The 17,661-nt window shown below is 58.8% G+C and overlaps 1 protein-coding gene across 15 annotated transcripts in view; it reads right to left on the bottom strand.

Annotated features, from left to right (window-relative positions):
- Positions 1-17,661, bottom strand: part of TCF3 (transcription factor 3) — a 51,168-nt gene that overhangs the window by 14,752 nt on the left and 18,755 nt on the right. For 14 of the 15 annotated variants that reach the window (XR_012093279.1, XR_012093278.1, XM_073017156.1 and 11 more), the window contains exons 4-11: positions 9,905-9,978; positions 9,613-9,691; positions 5,992-6,059; positions 4,550-4,682; positions 2,832-2,881; positions 853-955; positions 595-764; positions 381-513 (exon numbers count right to left, since the gene is read on the bottom strand). Coding sequence is in view for 13 of the 15 variants with exons in the window: in XM_073017156.1 (XP_072873257.1) it covers positions 381-513; positions 595-764; positions 853-955; positions 2,832-2,881; positions 4,550-4,682; positions 5,992-6,059; positions 9,613-9,691; positions 9,905-9,978 (810 nt within the window). In the remaining 2 variants the exon portion in view is untranslated. The remainder of the gene's footprint in view (positions 1-380; positions 514-594; positions 765-852; positions 956-2,831; positions 2,882-4,549; positions 4,683-5,991; positions 6,060-9,612; positions 9,692-9,904; positions 9,979-17,661) is intronic. The other variant, XM_073017162.1, reaches the window with a different exon arrangement.

Raw genomic sequence — 17,661 nt, 5'->3', positions numbered from 1 at the left:
CGGGTCCGGTTTCTGTCTGATCACCCCCCAGAAAACCGGCCTCCGCAGGGGTGACGTGCTGGGGATAGGCCACTGGCAGGGGACCCTGGGTGAGTGAGCCCCTCTCCGAGCCTGGGTGTCCCTCTCCAAGCCTGTTTCCCAGCTGTAAGGCGGGAAAGCTGCTCCTCAAAGAGCTGTTTCCAGACATCCCAAGCCCAGTGCACGCGGCAGGCCCTACTGACAGCGGACAATGTGAACGGACGACAACCCGCTCTCAGGGTCAGCAAACGTGCCTGCGCCCCCCCGTGGAGTCCTCGCCACCCCCCCCACTGAGCCCACCTAGGCCCTGCCTGGAGCTCAGTGTCCCCTCAGAGAGGCCGCATCCCAGAAAATGGCCATACCCAGGAGGCTGTCGGCCCCGCTGACAGGCGGCGTGTGGCTGGAGACGCCACCGTACGTGGCTCCGGGGGCCGAGGAGAAGGAGGATGCAGCCGGGAGCCCACCGTTCACCTCTGCTCCGTGCAGCTGGTAGCCCTGGGGGCCGGGCAGGAGGAGGGTGGATTAGATGAGGCACTGCCACCCTCCACCCACCCCATCCCCTGCCCCGGGCCCTACCATGCGCTCGTGCTGGTGCAGTCCAGCAAACGTGCTGCTGCTTCCACTGCTGCCCACAGGGCCGCTGCCGGGCGGGAGGGGCAGGGGGGATGAGCCCCCACCCAGCATGGGCCCGAAGCCCGCCTGGCCCGGGGGACTCCAGAGCTCGGCTGAGGGGTGCAGGCTGCTATCTGTGGAGGGGAACTGGTAAGGCGGAGGCCGGGTGGGGAACCCTGGCCCTGCCCCACCGTCCCTGGCGAGCCCCCCGCCGCCGTGTACCTGCCATGTAGAAGGGGGCGGGATAGGCGCTGCTGGGGGTCTTGGCGGACGGGTAGGCAGCGGCATCCCTGCCGTAGTCCTCACCTGAGCTGGGCGGGTACACCTATGGGCGGGTGGGTGGTAGGGGGTGCACAGTCACGACGGAGGCGCTGCTCGGGGTCCATCAGCCCATACACCTTACAGGCCTCACTAAGCCTGGCCTCCTGTCCCCTCTCCTGGTAGCACATCTACCACCCTGTTTCCCTTCCCTGCAAAGCCACCCCCGGTCTTTGGGTAAATCCCAGCCCCTTGGCCCAGTCTAAGGTTCTTATGGTGTCCTCGTCTCTCTCTCCTGCTCCTTTTCCAGCCCCCACCTCCTGCCTCCCTGAACTTCTGATCTTTGTACCTGAGGACTTGGATCTGGCTCTGCCTACTAAGCCTTTTTCCTCTTTAATCCAAAAAACTCCTGTTGATCCATCAAAACCCCAGCTCCAACACTCCCATCCCATTCTTCTCCCTTGTTCCCCAACTGGAATCAATCCTCCAGCGCCGAGCTTCCCTTGGCCCCAGAGCAACATTCATCTTTGGCTAAAGTAACGGAAAGAGTGGTCTGTGATCAGTGCTAACTCTGGCTGGCACTGTCTGGACTGTGGGGCTGGGGCCAGTTGGTAACGTCTGCCCCTGTGCTGCAGCAGAAAGTGCGCTGGGTGGGCCTGATGCTGTAACACACTGGGGGGCGGTTTCAGGGCAGAGGAAGTGTGTCCCGGGGAAGGAGGGGAGCGGCACTGTTGGGAGCAGAGCCGGAACACGCTTTTGGCCTGGGAAAGCAGCCTGACTCTAACCCTAAACCCGGGCCTGTGGGGAGCTGGTCAGCCCGAGGGGAGAGGAGACGTATGCCCAGGGTTCTTGGGGCCAGCACACAGGCTGGGCAGAGGGTGCTTGGTGGCTACTGAGCCGGGGAATCAGCAAATTGCGCCCTCTCCAGTGAGATGAGACCGCAGGAGTGTGGTACAGCAGCCTGGACCATCTGCGGGGCCTGGCAGGGAGGCAAGGATGCGGGACAGCCTGAACCCATGAGGACGTAACAGGGAGCCCCAATTGTGCGCGCCCCCCCCGCCTTTTTTATTTTTTGAGAGGGAGTCTCACTCTTTGTTGCTCAGGCTGGAGTGCAGTGGCACGATCTTGGCTCACTGCAACCTCCACCTCCTGGTATCAAACAATTCTTCTGCCTCCGCGTCCCAAGTAGCTGGGATTACAGGCGTCAGCCACCACGCCCGGCTAATTTGTGTATTTTTAGTAGAGACGGGGTTTCGCCATATTGGCCAGGCTGGTCTTGAACTCCTGACCTCAGGTGATCCGTCCGCCTCGGCCTCCTCAAGTGCTGGTATGACAGGCGTAAGTCCCCACACCCAGCCCAATTGTGCCCTTTCTAAAGGGGCCTCAGACACCAGAACGGCCTTTCTCTCAAAACAAGACAGAGGGCCGGGCGCGGTGGCTTAAGCCTGTAATCCCAGCACTTTGGGAGGCCAAGACGGGCGGATCACGAGGTCAGGAGATCGAGACCATCCTGGCTAACACGGTGAATCCCCGTCTCCACTAAAAAATACAAAAAACTAGCCGGGCGAGGGTGGCGGCGCCTGTAGTCCCAGCTACTCGGGAGGCGGAGGCAGGAGACTGGCGTGAACCCGGGAGGCGGAGCTTGCAGTGAGCTGAGATCCGGCCACCGCACTCCAGCCTGGGCGACAGAGCGAGATGCCATCTCAAAAAAAAAAAAAAAAAAAAAAAAAGAGGCTGGAGCTAGGGAAGAGCCTCCCTACCTTCCCTCGGAAGCGGCCTCCCGTCAGAGCTAGGGCCTTGGGGCAGATTTTGGCTCAGAAACCGCGGGGGACCTGTTCACTCATGGCCCACCCCCCCATGTGTGTTCCCAAGCTTCGCCAGGACACGGGGCCTGGCACTGCCGCTGACGAACTGTGGGGTCCCTTCTCCCTCGTGCGACTCACCGAGGATGGGAGACCCGGCGGGACCTTCCGGACCTTCTTGGGCTGCGTGTCTGTTAGGAGCGAAAAGGGTGAGAACCGGCCACCGGCCATGAGAACAGCCCCTGCCCTGCAACCTGGAGGAGAGACCCTCAGAATTCCCGTTTCATAAACAAAACACCTCGTGTCAGCCGGACACAGTGCCTCACACCTGTAATCCCAGGACTTTGGGAGGCCAAGGCAGGCAGATCATGAGGTCAAAAGATGGAAACCATCCTGGCCAACACAGTGAAACCCCATCTCTACTAAAAATACAAAAAGTGGCCAGGCGTGGTGGCGGGCGCCTACAATTCCAGCTACTTGGGAGGCTGAGGCAGGAGAATCACTTGAACCAGGGAGGCTGAGATTGCAGTGAGCTGAGATCGTGCCACTGCACTCCAGCCGGGGCGACAGAGCGAGACTCCGTCTCAAAAACACAACAACAAAAAAACACCTTGGGTCTATCTACATGGCTCCAAAAACGTAAAAGAACCATGACAGTTTTTTCTCCTGCGACGCACAGTTAGGAAAACGAGGAGGTGATGGGTCCTAAGCCAAGGCTCTGCTGAGAAGCCCCGTGGCCCCACCCTCCAAGATGGCCCCGCCTATCACACGCAGTCAGGCCTCACCACTCGGGGCTGCTGTTCGCCTATGGGACAAAATCCATAACCCAGAAATCAGCACTCAGGCGCCTTCCTGATCACTCGTGGATGTGCACAGAGCGAGAAAAGGTCAAGCGGGCCAGGCGCACGTACCCAGCTGAAGCGCAACAAAGGCCGCCTCCCGCATCATGGGGCTCCTGTCCTTGCTGTATTCAGAGCCACAATCTTTTACATTTTTGTGCTTTTTGTGGGTGATCTCACGCTTATTTTTTTCAGGCAGGGTCTTGCGCTGTTGCTCAGGCTGGAGTGCAATGGTGCGATCGCAGCTTACTGCAGCCTCGAACTCCAGGGTCAAACCATCCTCCTGCCTCAGCCTCCTGAGTAGCTGGGACCACAAGCCTGTGCCACCATGCTTACCTAATTTTTAAAAGTTTTTGCAAACGTGGGATCTCCCTATGTTGTCCAGAATGGTTTCCAACTTTTGGCCTCAAGTGATCCTCCTGTCTCGGCCTCCAGGGTAGCTGGGACCCCAGGTGAGTGCCACCACGCCTGGCGAGTGCACTGCGTGGAATGGGCGCCGGGTAGTTCGAGGTGCCGTCCAGTGCTCCTGAGCCCAGAAGGCTGTGATGTGCCTTGCAGGGGATGCCCAGGTGTGCACGTTCTGCTCAGGCGTGAGCAGCAGGCTCAGTGTAGAGGAACCACGATGCACCTCGTGAGGCGTCTTACACAGAAACCACATGCACAGAGCCCACACCCATCAGCCACAGGAACCTTGGGACCAGAGGCTCGTAGGAACCTCTCCCTGGACTTGTCACAGGAACAATCTATTAGCCCCGTGCAAAAGTCGTTGCAGGTTTTGCCACAATAGTTTGTGGCAGCCTCATGGGCCGGGGCCACCGGGAGTAACGAGCCCCCGCCTGCCCCGGCCTCGTCCCCCATCACCGTCCACCCCTCCCACGGCCCAAGCGCCTGGCGTCCAGCCAGAACCTGGAAGGTGGCAGGGTGTGCTCCCCCTGGTGCCCTCAGCTAACGGCGGCCCCCCATCTCCCTTTGCAGGCCCCCTCCCCGAAGCCCCCGATGCCCTGGCCAGACCCCGCTCACCTAGGCTGCCGTCCGCCGCTCTCCGTCGCGAGCTGCCGGAGTAGGAGGGGTAGTACTGGGAGGTCCCCTTCATGCCCGAAGGGGACAGGGGCCCGGGGCTGCTGAGCGCCAGCTCGCCCGACAGGAAGCCAGCCTGGTGGGGAGCGGGTGGTCAGGAAGCACCAGGCTGGCATCCAGACCCCAGGCTATTCCATTCACGAAAAAACTGCAAAGGCCGAAGCCGCTCGGACCCGCCCCTTGGTGGTCGATGTCCCTTCTGCCTGCTCGAGGAGTTTCTGTCTGACACCTGCCATGTTCCTCCGACTTAAAACTGACCGCAACCCACACTGCTGTTTTCACAAAGAACGAAAGACTGAGAAGCAGAGGCCAGCGCGGCTAACCCAAGGGGCTGCTCCCTGGATTCTGAGACGCGAAAGTACAAAGCTGCGTGACTCAGTGTCTGTGCACCCGGCTGCTTCCTATCTTTTTGGTTTTGTTTGGAAAACCCTCGATTGGATTCTGTACGTGTTAGTGTGAAACGGGCTTTCTTCCTGGGGAGCCAGGGCCACCCTGAGCCGGGTCCCAGAGCCGACTCCTGCATTTCATCTGCTCTATCATCATCCAGTGGCCCCATGGGGTGGCCCAGTGCCCAGGACAGGGCCTTCTCCCGAGGCCCAGCCTGTCCTGAGCCCGCACCCTGTGTGGCTACCGCGGGGCTCGATGAATCACCAGGGAACGCCAGAGAGCAGGGCCCGAGACCTAGTTCTGCTTCTCGGATGCGGAGCCCCGGACCTGTGTATTCCTGTCTGTAAAACGGGCACATAGGCCGGGGCCCCTCGTGGGGACTGACTGGGGAAACGCGAGTGTACCCCTGGCACAGAGCCTGGTACCCGGCTGGCCCTCAATCACGGTGGCTGCTGCTGTCTGGCTTGAGCACAGAGATGGCCCCACCTGTGACAAGGCCGAGCCCCACCGAGGGCCAGGAGCTGAGGGCAGGGACAGAGACAAAGTCCTGGGATGAGGGAGGAACCCTGGGGGTGCCCAGGACTAGAGGCTGCACGGGACCCCTGTGGCTGGTCACAGCCCCCAACATCCTCGCCCCCAGCCTCACAACCAGGGCCAGCATGGGTGAGGATTTCGGCTCCCCAGGGGGTCCACACCTGCAAAGGCCTGCTGCGTGGCCTCAGTTTTCCTACCTGCCACTCAGGTGGGTGGGCAATGGAGCCCCTCCAGCTGAGCATGGCAGTCCCGCAGGCCTTGGCCTCCCTAGTCCTCACCTGCCTCCCCACTCCTCCCGGTCCACACCCACCCAGCCCACCCCGGCCCAGGCCCAGCCTGGTTTCACTGTTATCAGGAAGTGAACAGAACCTGGCTGAGCCAGGAGAGCTTCTGCAGATCAGGGAGGGTGAGTGACACATTTGTTTACAATTAAAATACCCCCCAGGCCGGCCTGAGCCCCTCACCTGAGTCAGGCCGCCCACGCCTGCGTCTCTCCCAAAGGAGGCATAGGCACCACGCTCGCCGCTCTTGCCTGCAAGGGGAGAAGGAAGGTTAGTGGGAGGTGACCCCAAGGAGCATCCTGAGGGCCCCCCGAATGCCTGACACGTGTCCACATACAAAGGCTCTCAGTACGTGCACACGACTGAGCGCACCGCGGCAGGATGCTGGCAGAGCCTGACCCCAGTGTGCCCGTTTCAGGGAGCCCTGACCCCAGTGTGCCCGTCTCCCACAGAGCCCTGCCCTTGGTGTGCCTGTCTCCCACAGAGCCTGACCTCAATATGCCTGTCTCCTGCCCACCAGCGACAGGCTTGGGGACAAGAAGGGGTCCCCGATGATTTTGGCATCAACACTGTTTGCAGCCCACATAAGCCCTGCATGGGGGGGGGGTGGGAAGGGGACAGCAGAGCTCGCCGGGGCCGTACTTCCTGCTAGCCAGGACCCTGCCCTTCCTGAGCCTGTTTCCTCTGTTCCAGGCATTGAGGGGCTGATGCCCTGGGGTGCTGAGCTCAGAGGCATTTGTCTGCCCCAGGGGACAGCCCTGGGGCCTGTGCACACAGCATCAGGTTCAGCGCACGGGTCCCTGGGTTCCCCTGGCACAGGCTCCCCCAAAGTGCCCAGCATGCAGCCTTCAGGCCAGGGTTCATTCACAAAGGAGCATGTGACCTGCGCTCCGCCAGTAAGCACCTCCCTGGGGTGCTCAGCGACAAACGGCAGGTGAAGCCTTGGGGCTACAGAGGGAGGACAGCTGGCCGGGGTGAGACCCAGCATGGAGGGCCTGGGGGGCTACAGAGAGGACGGCTGGCCGGGGTGACCCCCAGCATGGAGGGCCTGGGGGGCTACAGAGGGAAACAGCTGGCCAGGGCAAGCCCCCAGCATGGAGGGCCTGGGCTACAGAGGGGATGGCTGGCCAGGGCAAGCCCCCAGCATGGAGGGCCTGGGGGGCTACAGAGAGGGACGGCTGGCCGAGGTGAACCCCCAGCATGGAGGGCCTGGGCTACAGAGGGGATGGCTGGCTGGGGCGAGCCCCCAGCATGGAGGGCCTGGGCTACAGAGGGGATGGCTGGCCGGGGCGAGCCCCCAGCATGGAGGGCCTGGGCTATAGAGGGGACGGCTGGCCAAGGTGAGCCCCCAGCATGGAGGGCCTGGGCTACAGAGGGGACAGACTGCCTGGGTGACCCCCAGTGTGGAGGGCCTGGGGCTGCTGCAGAGACGCCTGGATCCAGCCTCGCCTGAAGCAGACACCCGATTACTCAGCACCTGAGCCACTTAAATCCCCTTCTGGCTGACACTGGGCACAGAATGTGACTGAGGCTGCTGTGAGGGGCTGAAAAGCGCGATTGACTAATGTACATTATTCTCAAACCAGGAAAAAGTTCTGCAAGTTTTGAATTTTAAAAGTTCAATGATATCCCAACTCCTGGAACAAATGCTGCTGTTTTTTGCCTCCCATTTCCTCATCTTGGTGACCCTGGGGACATGGGGAAAATGACAGCCATGACCCACCCCACGGGCCACACCCGGCTACAGGAGTTGCTTGCTCAGCAACTCGGGTGAGAACACTGAGGCCAGAGGAGCCTAAGGTTATGCCCCCACATGCTTCCCTGGGACCCCCCCCCCCCCCGTCCTCTCCAAGCCGCTTGGCTATGGCCCAGGCCCCACCCGTGGGGGAGGCAGGTGGGACATGGCTGGGGTCAGGGCACTGCTGGCTGGGCCGTGGGAACTGCCCGCGTCAGCCCTGCCCACCCTGGGGCCACTGGGGACATGAGGAAGAGGCCGGGAAGAAGGAACAGCCAGTGGGGAACCGGCCCTTCCGGGTGCAGGGGCCACCCAGGGCGGGGGGGGCCGGGGCCAGGCCTCACCTACCCCGTGTGGGGAATGGGCAGAATCGCCTGTGGCAGGTGGTGGGCCCTCAAGCACACCCGCCCCCACCTTCACACTATTCGCTTCCTACTCATGACACCAACTGACTCTACTGCGTGCCAAGTCCTAGGCCGGGCAAAGTGAAACAGGACCACCCCTGCCCCACTGTGGGGCCCAACCAGGGGCTGCCCTTCAGGGTCCAGAGAAAAGGCTGGGTCCCCCAAAGTCCTTCGGGCCTCAGTTTTCCCCCTGGCCAACAATGCTGAGGGGTACACGGGGCGCACCCAGGCCCTCCAACAGGTCCAGCGCTCCGCAGCTCCCGGCTTCTGAGCAGCGCATGCCCCCACCGCACCACGAAAACCACGAGGAAACCCTGCCTCAAACTGTCGGCTTCCAGAGACAGGGAAGGATCCCGCATCCCAGGATGACTGAGGGACGAAACCACAAATTCCACAGCGGAGGCACTGGGGCAGGAGGCTGACCACGACAGCGGGACCCCCGAGCCCCTCGCTAGCCCCCCACGCAGCAAGACCCCCCCACCAAAACCCCTGCCCGAGCTCCCCGAACCCCGGGGCGCAGGACTTGCCACTCCCGCAGGAGGTGGAGGATGTGAAGCTCGGGGGATTTCCTGGGTCACCCGCAGGAGGGACGGCACACAGGACACCATCCCAGCCACAGCCCCAGGTCAGCCCCACCCAGCCACAGACCCTCGGCCAGGTGCCCTTCCCAAGCATCGGTTCGTTCCCCTGCAGCACGGGTGAGCCTGCACTGAGGCTGGGATATTCACAGGACCAGGCAGCACCAACCCCCACCTGGCATTTGGCAGGGCCTGCAGAGCTGGGCCAGTCCTCACCCGCCTCCCTCCGAGAAGGTTCTCCCTCAGAGAGGGTCCCCTTCCTACAGTGGGGAAACTGAGGCTCAGAAGAGGATGGTGCTTGCCCAGGTTCCGTGGTGGGGTGGGACCAGATACCTGGCCTGAGTCGTCATTCTTTTTTTTTTTTGAGGTGGAATCTCGCTGCGTCACCCAGGCTGGAGTGCAATGACGTGATCTCGGCTCACTGCAGCCTCCACCTACCGGGTTCAAACAATTCTCCTGCCTTGGCCCCCTGAGTAGTTGGCACTACAAGTGCCCAACACCATGCCCGGCTAATTTTTGTATTTTTGGTAGAGGCGGGGTTTCACCATGTTGGCCAGGCTGGTCTCAAACTCCTGACCTCAGGTGGTCCACTCACCTCGGTCTCCCAAAGTGCTGGGATTACAGGCATGAGCCACCGTGCCTGGCCTGAGTCACGATTCTCTCCATTAACAGGAGGGCCCCCCAGGGAAAGAGGGCGGGCGGTCTGCGGAAGGGCACAGGCTCTGACCACCGCACACGCTGGCCGCCTTCCCGAGTCTCCAGAACTTCCCAGAGGGCACAGGCTGGCCCTGCTGACCCCTCCCCGGGAAGCAGGAGGAAGAAATCCAGGAAGTGGGGTCTGCAACAGCCCCCCTGCCTCTACACTCAGGCGGGGAAGCTGAGTCACAGAGCGCCGTGCCAGGGAGTCCAGGCTGCGTCCCCTGCACCTCCCGCAGCTGTTCCCAGGACGGGCAGACGCTTTGGCTGTCCGACACCCTCTGGGTGAATGCTGGGAACCTGTCTGGCACTGCACGTGCACTGACCACGCCAAGGCCCACGTCTGCACATCTGTGCACGGCAGAGGGACCGCACCAGGCCGGGCACTCACCTCCCAGTCCCGGTCCCAGGAATGTGGATGAAGAGAGGCTGCTGTGCGACTCAGTGAAGTGGGTGCCCTCGCTGAAGGTCTAGGGGAGACGGGGTGGGGATGAGAGGTGCTGGGGCTCCACAATCCGCCCCCTACCCCCATATTACAGCTGGTGAGGCAGGACTCAAACCCACATCTCCTGGTCCAAACCCCTGGAAGACTGGCCCCTTCTCTCAGTCTGTTTCCCCACACCGCCCGTCCCCCACTCTGGGGACAGGAAACTCAGGGTCTCAGGCCTTACGGGGGCTCCTACCCGGCTGGGGTCAAAGGAGGAGCTGTTCTGGTCGCCGCTGCCCCAGGAACCTGAGCTGGGCCGGTCCTCAAGACCTGCAGGCAGGACAGAGAGAGTTACAAGTCACCCTCACGCCTGCCCAGCTCTAAAAGCTTCGGTTTCTGTCATCTCAGGGGCAAGCCTCAGTGGACCCGGGGGCTTGTGGAACCTTTCCTGACCCAGGCTCACCCCGTCTGACTTATGAGGACACCAGTCAGCAGTCAACACCCAGACACCCTGGGACTCGGAGCACTCACAGCTCCATAAACTTGAATAACTCTTCCACTGGCTCTCTGCTGGCAAACTCCTACCCACCCACTGAAGCCCTAGCCATCATGCCCTCCTTGGGCAGAGACCTCGCTCTCACACGGGGCTTCCTCCCCATCAGTCCCAAGTCCTTCCCTCTGGCCCAGCCCTGACTATGTGGGCTGGGGTCTGTGTCAGATGCAGACGCTTCTGACCCTACGAGAAAGGCTCATGAGAGCACGAGGGTATGGAAGCGAAACCATGCGCTCTGGGGAGGCCCAGGGTCTCCCTGTCCCCAACTGCCAGTGTGGGAGGTGGGGCCGCCCTTTGCTGAAGCAGCAGCAGAGGCCCACCCACTGGGCAGGAGACTGGCAGCCCGTGAGGGTGGAGCCGAATCTCGTCACCCGGAACAAGCCCAGTGCCACCAGGGGCCCGCGTGGGGCAGGAGTTCCCGGTGCAGCAAGGGACGGGATGAGGACCTTGGTCCCGGGGCGGGGCGGGCAGGGCCCTTATCTCTCAGAACACTCGCAGGCAACGCCCAGGACTCCAGAATCTTCTGCCCTGGGCAGGGTGGGCCTGCTTGGATCATTCCCCCTTCCATCGGGGGCCACAGAGCATACCCGTGGAGAAGCAGGAGCAGCCCTGGGCCTCCTCAGCTTGGCCACGGGGCCACTGCCCTGCCTTGGTTTCCCTCTCCATAAACGAATTACAAACGGGTCCTACTTTTAAAGGGCTTGGGGTGTCCATGTCCAACTCTCAAGTCCAGGGGCTTCCCAAGAGCCAGGCCTGGGGTACCCAGCCCAGCGCTGCTGTCTGTGACAGGCACAACCTCAGGCTGTTCTCCCCACGCGGACTCCACACGGCAGGCTGCGGGACCCAGCTCCGCTCCTCGGCCCCACCCCTCTTGCCCTCCCTGCTCGTGGGCACCAGAAACTTCTTTCAAATTGCATCCTTCTATTTCGGTGCCTTTGTGTTAATCATTCCTCCCGGGGAGTATTGGTGTTTAATTGCTGTCTGATTTGCATAATTACGCATATTAATCTCCAAGTCTAATGAATATTCATATGCCTCATTTAGATTTTGTTTTCTAATCAAAAATTTCCAACGTGATTATGAGTAGGGGGCTGGGATGCTGCCTTGGCTGATCTGGGGGACAGGCAGGGGGCTCCTGTAGTCTCCAGGAATCCACACGGCATTGGCTGTCAGGTCTAGGCCATCTGCACCCCGAGATCCTGGTCCTGCACGTGGGTCCGGGCGAACAGGGCAGCTGCTGAGGCCAGGGCACGCTGGCTGCGTGGGTGGGAGGGCAAAGCGCCGGCACCCTCTGGGCCTCAGTTTGCCTCTACACCACCTGCCCGCTGTCCGGTCCCCTCTGGCCATAGCCCGCTCCCCAGGAGGTGCACAGACCCCCAACTGAGCAAACGGGAGGCTCCTGGCACCCAGCCCTCACCCCCTGGAAGGCGTGGCATGGTGGGGGGCCTCCTCGGGGCCCCATGCCCAGGTCGCCCCCGAGGCTCACTCCAATAGGCCCCTGGCAGAGGCAATGCCTCAATCTGCTCTTTCGGGGAACCTTCCCTCACCCAGTCCTTGGCCTCCTCCTCCTAGAAATGACAAAAATAGGGACAGCCCCCACATTAATAGTTATTAAAATCCCCCACCGATTAATTATGCATTTTAATAATCCACCATGAATATTCATAATGCATCCCCTGCTCCTTTTCTAATTAAAATGTACTAATAGAGTAAGACGCTGCTGTCAGAGTGTGGTTTTCTGTGATTTCTTTGGTGAAGCACTGCAGTTTTCGCCAGGAAGCACACCTTCCTGCCCTGGGCCAGCCTGGCTGCCTCAGGGAGAGGCCTGCAAGTGGACGGCATGGGGGAGCTGGGGAGAGGGCCCCAGGAGCTGCCCATCCCTTGGGCTTCGGTTCCTATTCCAGTCACAGGGGTATGGAAGCTGCCCACCTGCCTGGGCTGCCATGAGGATAACAACGAATGATGCTGCTTCAAGAGAGGCCATCGGTGGCCAAGGAACGCTCAATGCTGGTGGCTTCCCAGCCCCAGTCCCCGTTGGGTCCCCTCCTGAGAGGGACCAGGGACTGGTCCTGGCCTGGTGGCTTGCCGGCAAAATGGGAGGGGGGGCTTCAAAAGGTGCTCAGTAAATACTGGGTAGGACTGAGATGTCTGCAGCAGGGATCAGCAAATAGTACACAAGGACCAAGTCTGGCCCCCAGCTTGCTTTTTAAATAAAGTTTTATTGGCACACACTGTGCCCATTTGTCCATGTACTATCTACAGCTGCTTTTGCTGCAAGAGTAGAGTTGAATAATTCCAATAGAGACCATGTGTCCTGCACAGCCAAAAATATTCACTCCCTGGTCCTTTCTGGGGAAGGCTGGCTGACCTTCATACAGAAGACTGCCCAAGTGGCTTCAGCTGCCTCTGCACAAGAACCCCAACTGACAGACTTCAGTACCAGGAGTGGGGTTACCGTGCTGGGCAGGCAAAACTCTTGGCGGACACGGGCCCTGAGCACAGCCCTGTGTACTGCCCCTGCCAAACCCTCAGGCACACCACCAGGTGGTCTGGCTTCAGACGGGCCTGGGACTTCATCCTGTAGCCCCAGCTCTGCAATGAGCCCCCCACTCAGGTGCTCAGGCTAAGGTCCTGGGAGTCTTCTCACCTTCCCTCCTCCCAAAGAACAGCAGCTCGCCCCATAGCTATACAGCAGCTTCCTCCCAACTCTGCCGACATCCTCAGGCAGCCTGATGGAGCCTTTAGATGCCAAACTTGGCTCTTCTCCCTCCCTCTAGCCTCTCTCATGGCTCCCATCATCCTCAGGATAAAGATCAAACTCTTCCCTGACCTCATCACTCTCCTCTTCCCCAACACATGAGGTGACCCCCACCCATGCCCCCTGCTTGAGCCCCTTCCCAGCCTGGGGCTCCTCTTTGTCCTCAGCATTGCTTGAAACACAGCAGAGGCCCCCAAAACACCCATCCTCAATGTCTTCATTTCACTCATAAATAACTGTGCTTCCAAGAACATTTTCCTGGAGAATTAAAATGTTCTCCACCTCTGCTGTCCAATACGGGAGCCACACTATAAACTGCTGGAAACGTGGCCAGTATTTTTTCAAGCGCATTAAAAATTACACTGAACGGCCAGGCACAGTGGCTTATGCCCATAATCCCAGCACTTTGGAAGGCCGAGGCGGGCGGATCACGAGGTCAGGAGATGGAGACCACCCTGGCTAACACGGTGAAACCCCGTCTCTACTAAAAATACAAAAAACTTAGCCAGGCGTGCTGGCGGGCACCTGTAGTCCCAGCTACTCAAGAGGCTGAGGCAGGAGAATGGTGTGAACCCACGAGGCAGAGTTTGCAGTGAGCCCAGATCGTGTCACTGCACTCCAGCCTGGGCAACAGAGCGAAACTCCATCTCAAAAAAAAAAAAAAAAAAAAAAAAAAAAAAAAATTGTTTTCTTTTTCTTGAGACAGGGTCTTGCTGTTGGCCAGGCTGGAGTGCAGTGACACGATCTCGGCTCACTGCAACCTCTGCCTCCTGGGTTCAAGTGATTTTCCAGCCTCAGACTCCCACATAACTGGGACTACAGGAGCCCGCCACCATGCCCAGGTAATTCACACGCTGGCCAGGCTGGTCTTGAACCCCAGACCTCAGGTGATCCATCCACCTCAGACTCCCAAAGTGCTGAGATTACAGGCATGAGCCACAATGCCTAGCCAATTAAAAAAAAATCTTTGGTAGAGATGGGGTCTCACTACATTGCCCAGGCTGGTCTCATACTCCTGGACTCAAGCGCTCCTCCCACCTTGTATTTTCCAAAGCCCTGGGATCACAGGCGTGCGCCAGCAGGCCCAGCCTCCATTTTATCTAAGTTCAAGCTACGGGAGAAGGTGAAACACCAGGATGCCCTAGGCCTGGCTGGCGCGCGGCGGCTGCCCTGGGTTTATCTTCCCGACTTGTCTTCTTGGTCAGGGCCGCAGGCTGTGGCGCACGCTCCCAGCATTCTCAGGATCCGGAGTCGGGGAGAAAATGTTTCTGGGGCAGCACAGAGCCCTTCCTTGCTGGGGGGCTGAGGACATCCCGCGAAGCCCCTCTTCCGTCTGCCCCTAGTGTCTGCCGGTGGGGGCAGCAAAGCAGGGCGCCATGGCCCTCCCGTGAGCAGACAAACCTGAGGCTGAACAGAAAGTGGGTGGAGACCACACACCACCCTAAGAGTGGGGGTCCCTGGAGCCCCTAAAGCGGCAGGATGTGCCCTCGGGCAAAGGGACCATGAGGCTGTGTGGGCAACACAGGCAACCTCCTCCACCAGAACCGGGGACAACCTCCTCCGCCGGAACCGGGACAACCTCCGCCGCCGGAACCGGGGACAACCTCCGCCGCCGGAACCGGGGACAACCTCCGCCGCCAGAACCAGGGACAACCTCCGCCGCCGGAACCGGGGGCGCCTCATAACCTCCTCCGCCGGAACCGGGTACACCTCGCAACCTCCTCCACCAGAACCGGGGACACCTCACAACCCCACTCCCCCAAGGCCCTGGGGTTTCCCACGAGGGCAGAGCTGGACGCGAGAGTGGGCGTCGAGCACAGATATAAGTAACAACTAGAGAAACGTACCCGCTTTGAATTTCAGAGACCACAGAGATAACTGAGACCCCCATCTCGCTCCTGCTTCCATGTCTATGGGAACCACCAGCGCACGGTACCCGAGTGTGGGGATCAGAGAACCTGCCCCTCAAAACAAGCTCAGAAACCAACCCGAGGCCAGGCGCGGTGGCTCACGCCTGTAATCCCAGCACTTTAGGAGGCCGAGGCGGGCAGATCATGAGGTCAAGAGATCAAGACCATCCTGGCCAATAGGGTGAAACCCCCATCTCTACTAAAAATACAAAAACTAGACGGCCAAGGTTGGGGGGGGCCTGTAGTCCCAGCTACTCGGGAGGCTGAGGCAGGAGAATGGTGTGTACCCGGGAGGCGGAACCTGCAGCAAGCCGAGATCGCGCCATTGCACTCCAGCCTGGGCAACAGAGCGAGACTCTGTCTCAAAAAAAAAAACAAAAAGAAGGCCGGGCGCGGTGGCTCAAGCCTGTAATCCCAGCACTTTGGGAGGCCGAGACGGGTGGATCACGAGGTCAGGAGATCGAGACCATCCTGGCGAACACTGTGAAACCCCGTCTCTACTAAAAAATATAAAAAACTAGCCGGGCGAGGTGGCAGGCGCCTGTAGTCCCAGCTACTCGGGAGGCTGAGGTAGGAGAATGGCGTGAACCCGGGAGGCGGAGCTTGCAGTGAGCCGAGATTGCGCCACTGCACTCCAGCCTGGGCGACAGAGCGAGACTCCGTCTCAAAAAAAAAAAAAAAAAAAAAAAAAAAAAAAGAAAAGAAAAAAAGAGACACAAGAGGGAACCCAACATAGAATATAAAGGATGAAGTTCAAGAAGTTCAATGATTTACCCTAAAAAGCCAGAAGACTGTCCTAAACCTGTAAGCCGCACGGATCCTTAAAGAAATGGCAGAGCCTGGGGGTTCTAGAGAATGAAGTAGATGGTGAGCACGTTTAACCACGAATCAGAGACTCCTAGAACCCGTAACAAGACAGGCACACAAGGAAAGCCCTCTGCAGGCACTTTGTGAGTTTCCTCATTTCACTGAATCCTTGCAATGGCTATATTATCCCCATTCTACAGATGAGGACACTGAGGCAAAAGATAGCTGCCATTTGCTCAGGTCCTCAGAATAAGTAACAGTCACTATTTAATGATACAAGTGTTTCCTAGTAAGATGCAAATACACAATTATGAACAGACACAATTTTTTTTGTTTGAGACAGAGTCTCGCTCTGTCGCCCAGACTGGAGTGCAGTGGCCAATATCGGCTCACTGCAAGCTCCGCCTCCCGGGTTCACGCCATTCTCCTGCCTCAGCCTCCCGAGTAGCTGGGACTACAGGCGCCCGCCACCGCACCCAGCTAGTTTTTTTGTATTTTTTAGTAGAGAGAGGGTTTCACCGTGTTAGCCAGGATGGTCTCGATCTCCTGACCTCGTGATCCGCCCATCTCGGCCTCCCCAAAGTGCTGGGATTACAGGCTTGAGCCACCGTGCCCGGCTGATTTTTGTATTTTTTAGTAGAGACGGGGTTTCACCGTGTTAGCCAGGATGGTCTCGATCTCCTGACCTGGTGATCCACCCGTCTTGGCCTCCCAAAGTGCTGGGATTACAGGCTTGAGCCACCGCCCCGGCTGACAATGATTTTTAAAAGTAGCAATTTACTGATAGCAAATACCAGCAGGGAAGAGAAATACACAGGCTCAATTTTCACTTTCCAACAGAAGGGGGCAGATGTGATTTCACTTCGGAAGTTGAGAGCATGAGAAACGGTGTTTTAATGTGTTATTCACAACGCAGAATACTGGCCACTATTCGATCGTGGCCTTAAACGTGTTATTCAAAACTAGGAAAAGAACCACTGGCAGAGCCGCAAAGCTGCACGGAGCTTCAGAAAACACACACCAGGGGAAGCAATCCGGAGTCAGAAGCACACAGATGGAAAAACAGAAAATAAGATGATGGAAGCAAAGGCTGAGAATGAAGACAGACAGGTGCTTCATGCCTTTAAAAACACGATGCCCACGAAAGACGGTTCTGAAACAAGCGACTCAGGAGATACAACCAGGTACACAAAGAGCTGCCAAGCAATGCCAACAAAAAGGAAGGGTCGCAACATTCATATCGGTTTCAATTCAAGGGAGGTTTCTTTTTCGGAGACAGAGTCTCGCTGTGTCGCCCAGGCTGGAGTGCAGTGGCGCAATCTTGGCTCACCGAAACCTCTGCCTCCCGGGTTCAAGTGATTCTCCTGCCTCAGCCTCCCGAGCAGCTGGGATTACAGGCACCTGCCACCACGCCCGGCTAATTTTTTATATTTTAGTAGAGATGGAGTTTCACCATGTGGGCCAGGGTGGTCTTGAACTTCTGACCTCAGGTGATCCACCTCCCTTGGGCTCCCAAAGTGCCGCGATTATAGGCGTGAGAGACCACGCCCAACCGAGGGAGGGTTTTTTGTTGTTGACGATGGCTCAATGCACAACGAAATCCCACTGTCTCAGCCCACAGGGGCCCACAAACCTGGCATCCAAATACGTCAAAAGAGAAACCGACAAACAGAACAGAGGGGGACGGCGCTGCTCTCAGCCTGACATTAAACAGATTAAAAATCTAAATATGGTTCAAAGGCCTTGCAGCTCCACATCCAACTGTCCCTCAAGTACTCACGAAGGACAAAAATAATCCATGTTTCAGCCTCGGCAGAGGAGCTCTGGGTCCTCCAAACAGCAGCTACCATTTAAGCCAAAGCTGATTTTTGGCATTGGAGACCTAGAAATCAAGAAGGGACCTCCAACTTGGAACGCAGAAACCTCTGAAGCAACCTGACCTGAAGAGGAAATTAGAAAAAAACAAAAAACAAAAAACAAAACCA

Source organism: Chlorocebus sabaeus, chromosome 6, assembly GCF_047675955.1.
Source record: "Chlorocebus sabaeus isolate Y175 chromosome 6, mChlSab1.0.hap1, whole genome shotgun sequence".
NCBI lineage: Eukaryota > Metazoa > Chordata > Mammalia > Primates > Cercopithecidae > Chlorocebus > Chlorocebus sabaeus.
This window is presented reverse-complemented; position numbering and strand designations above follow the sequence as displayed.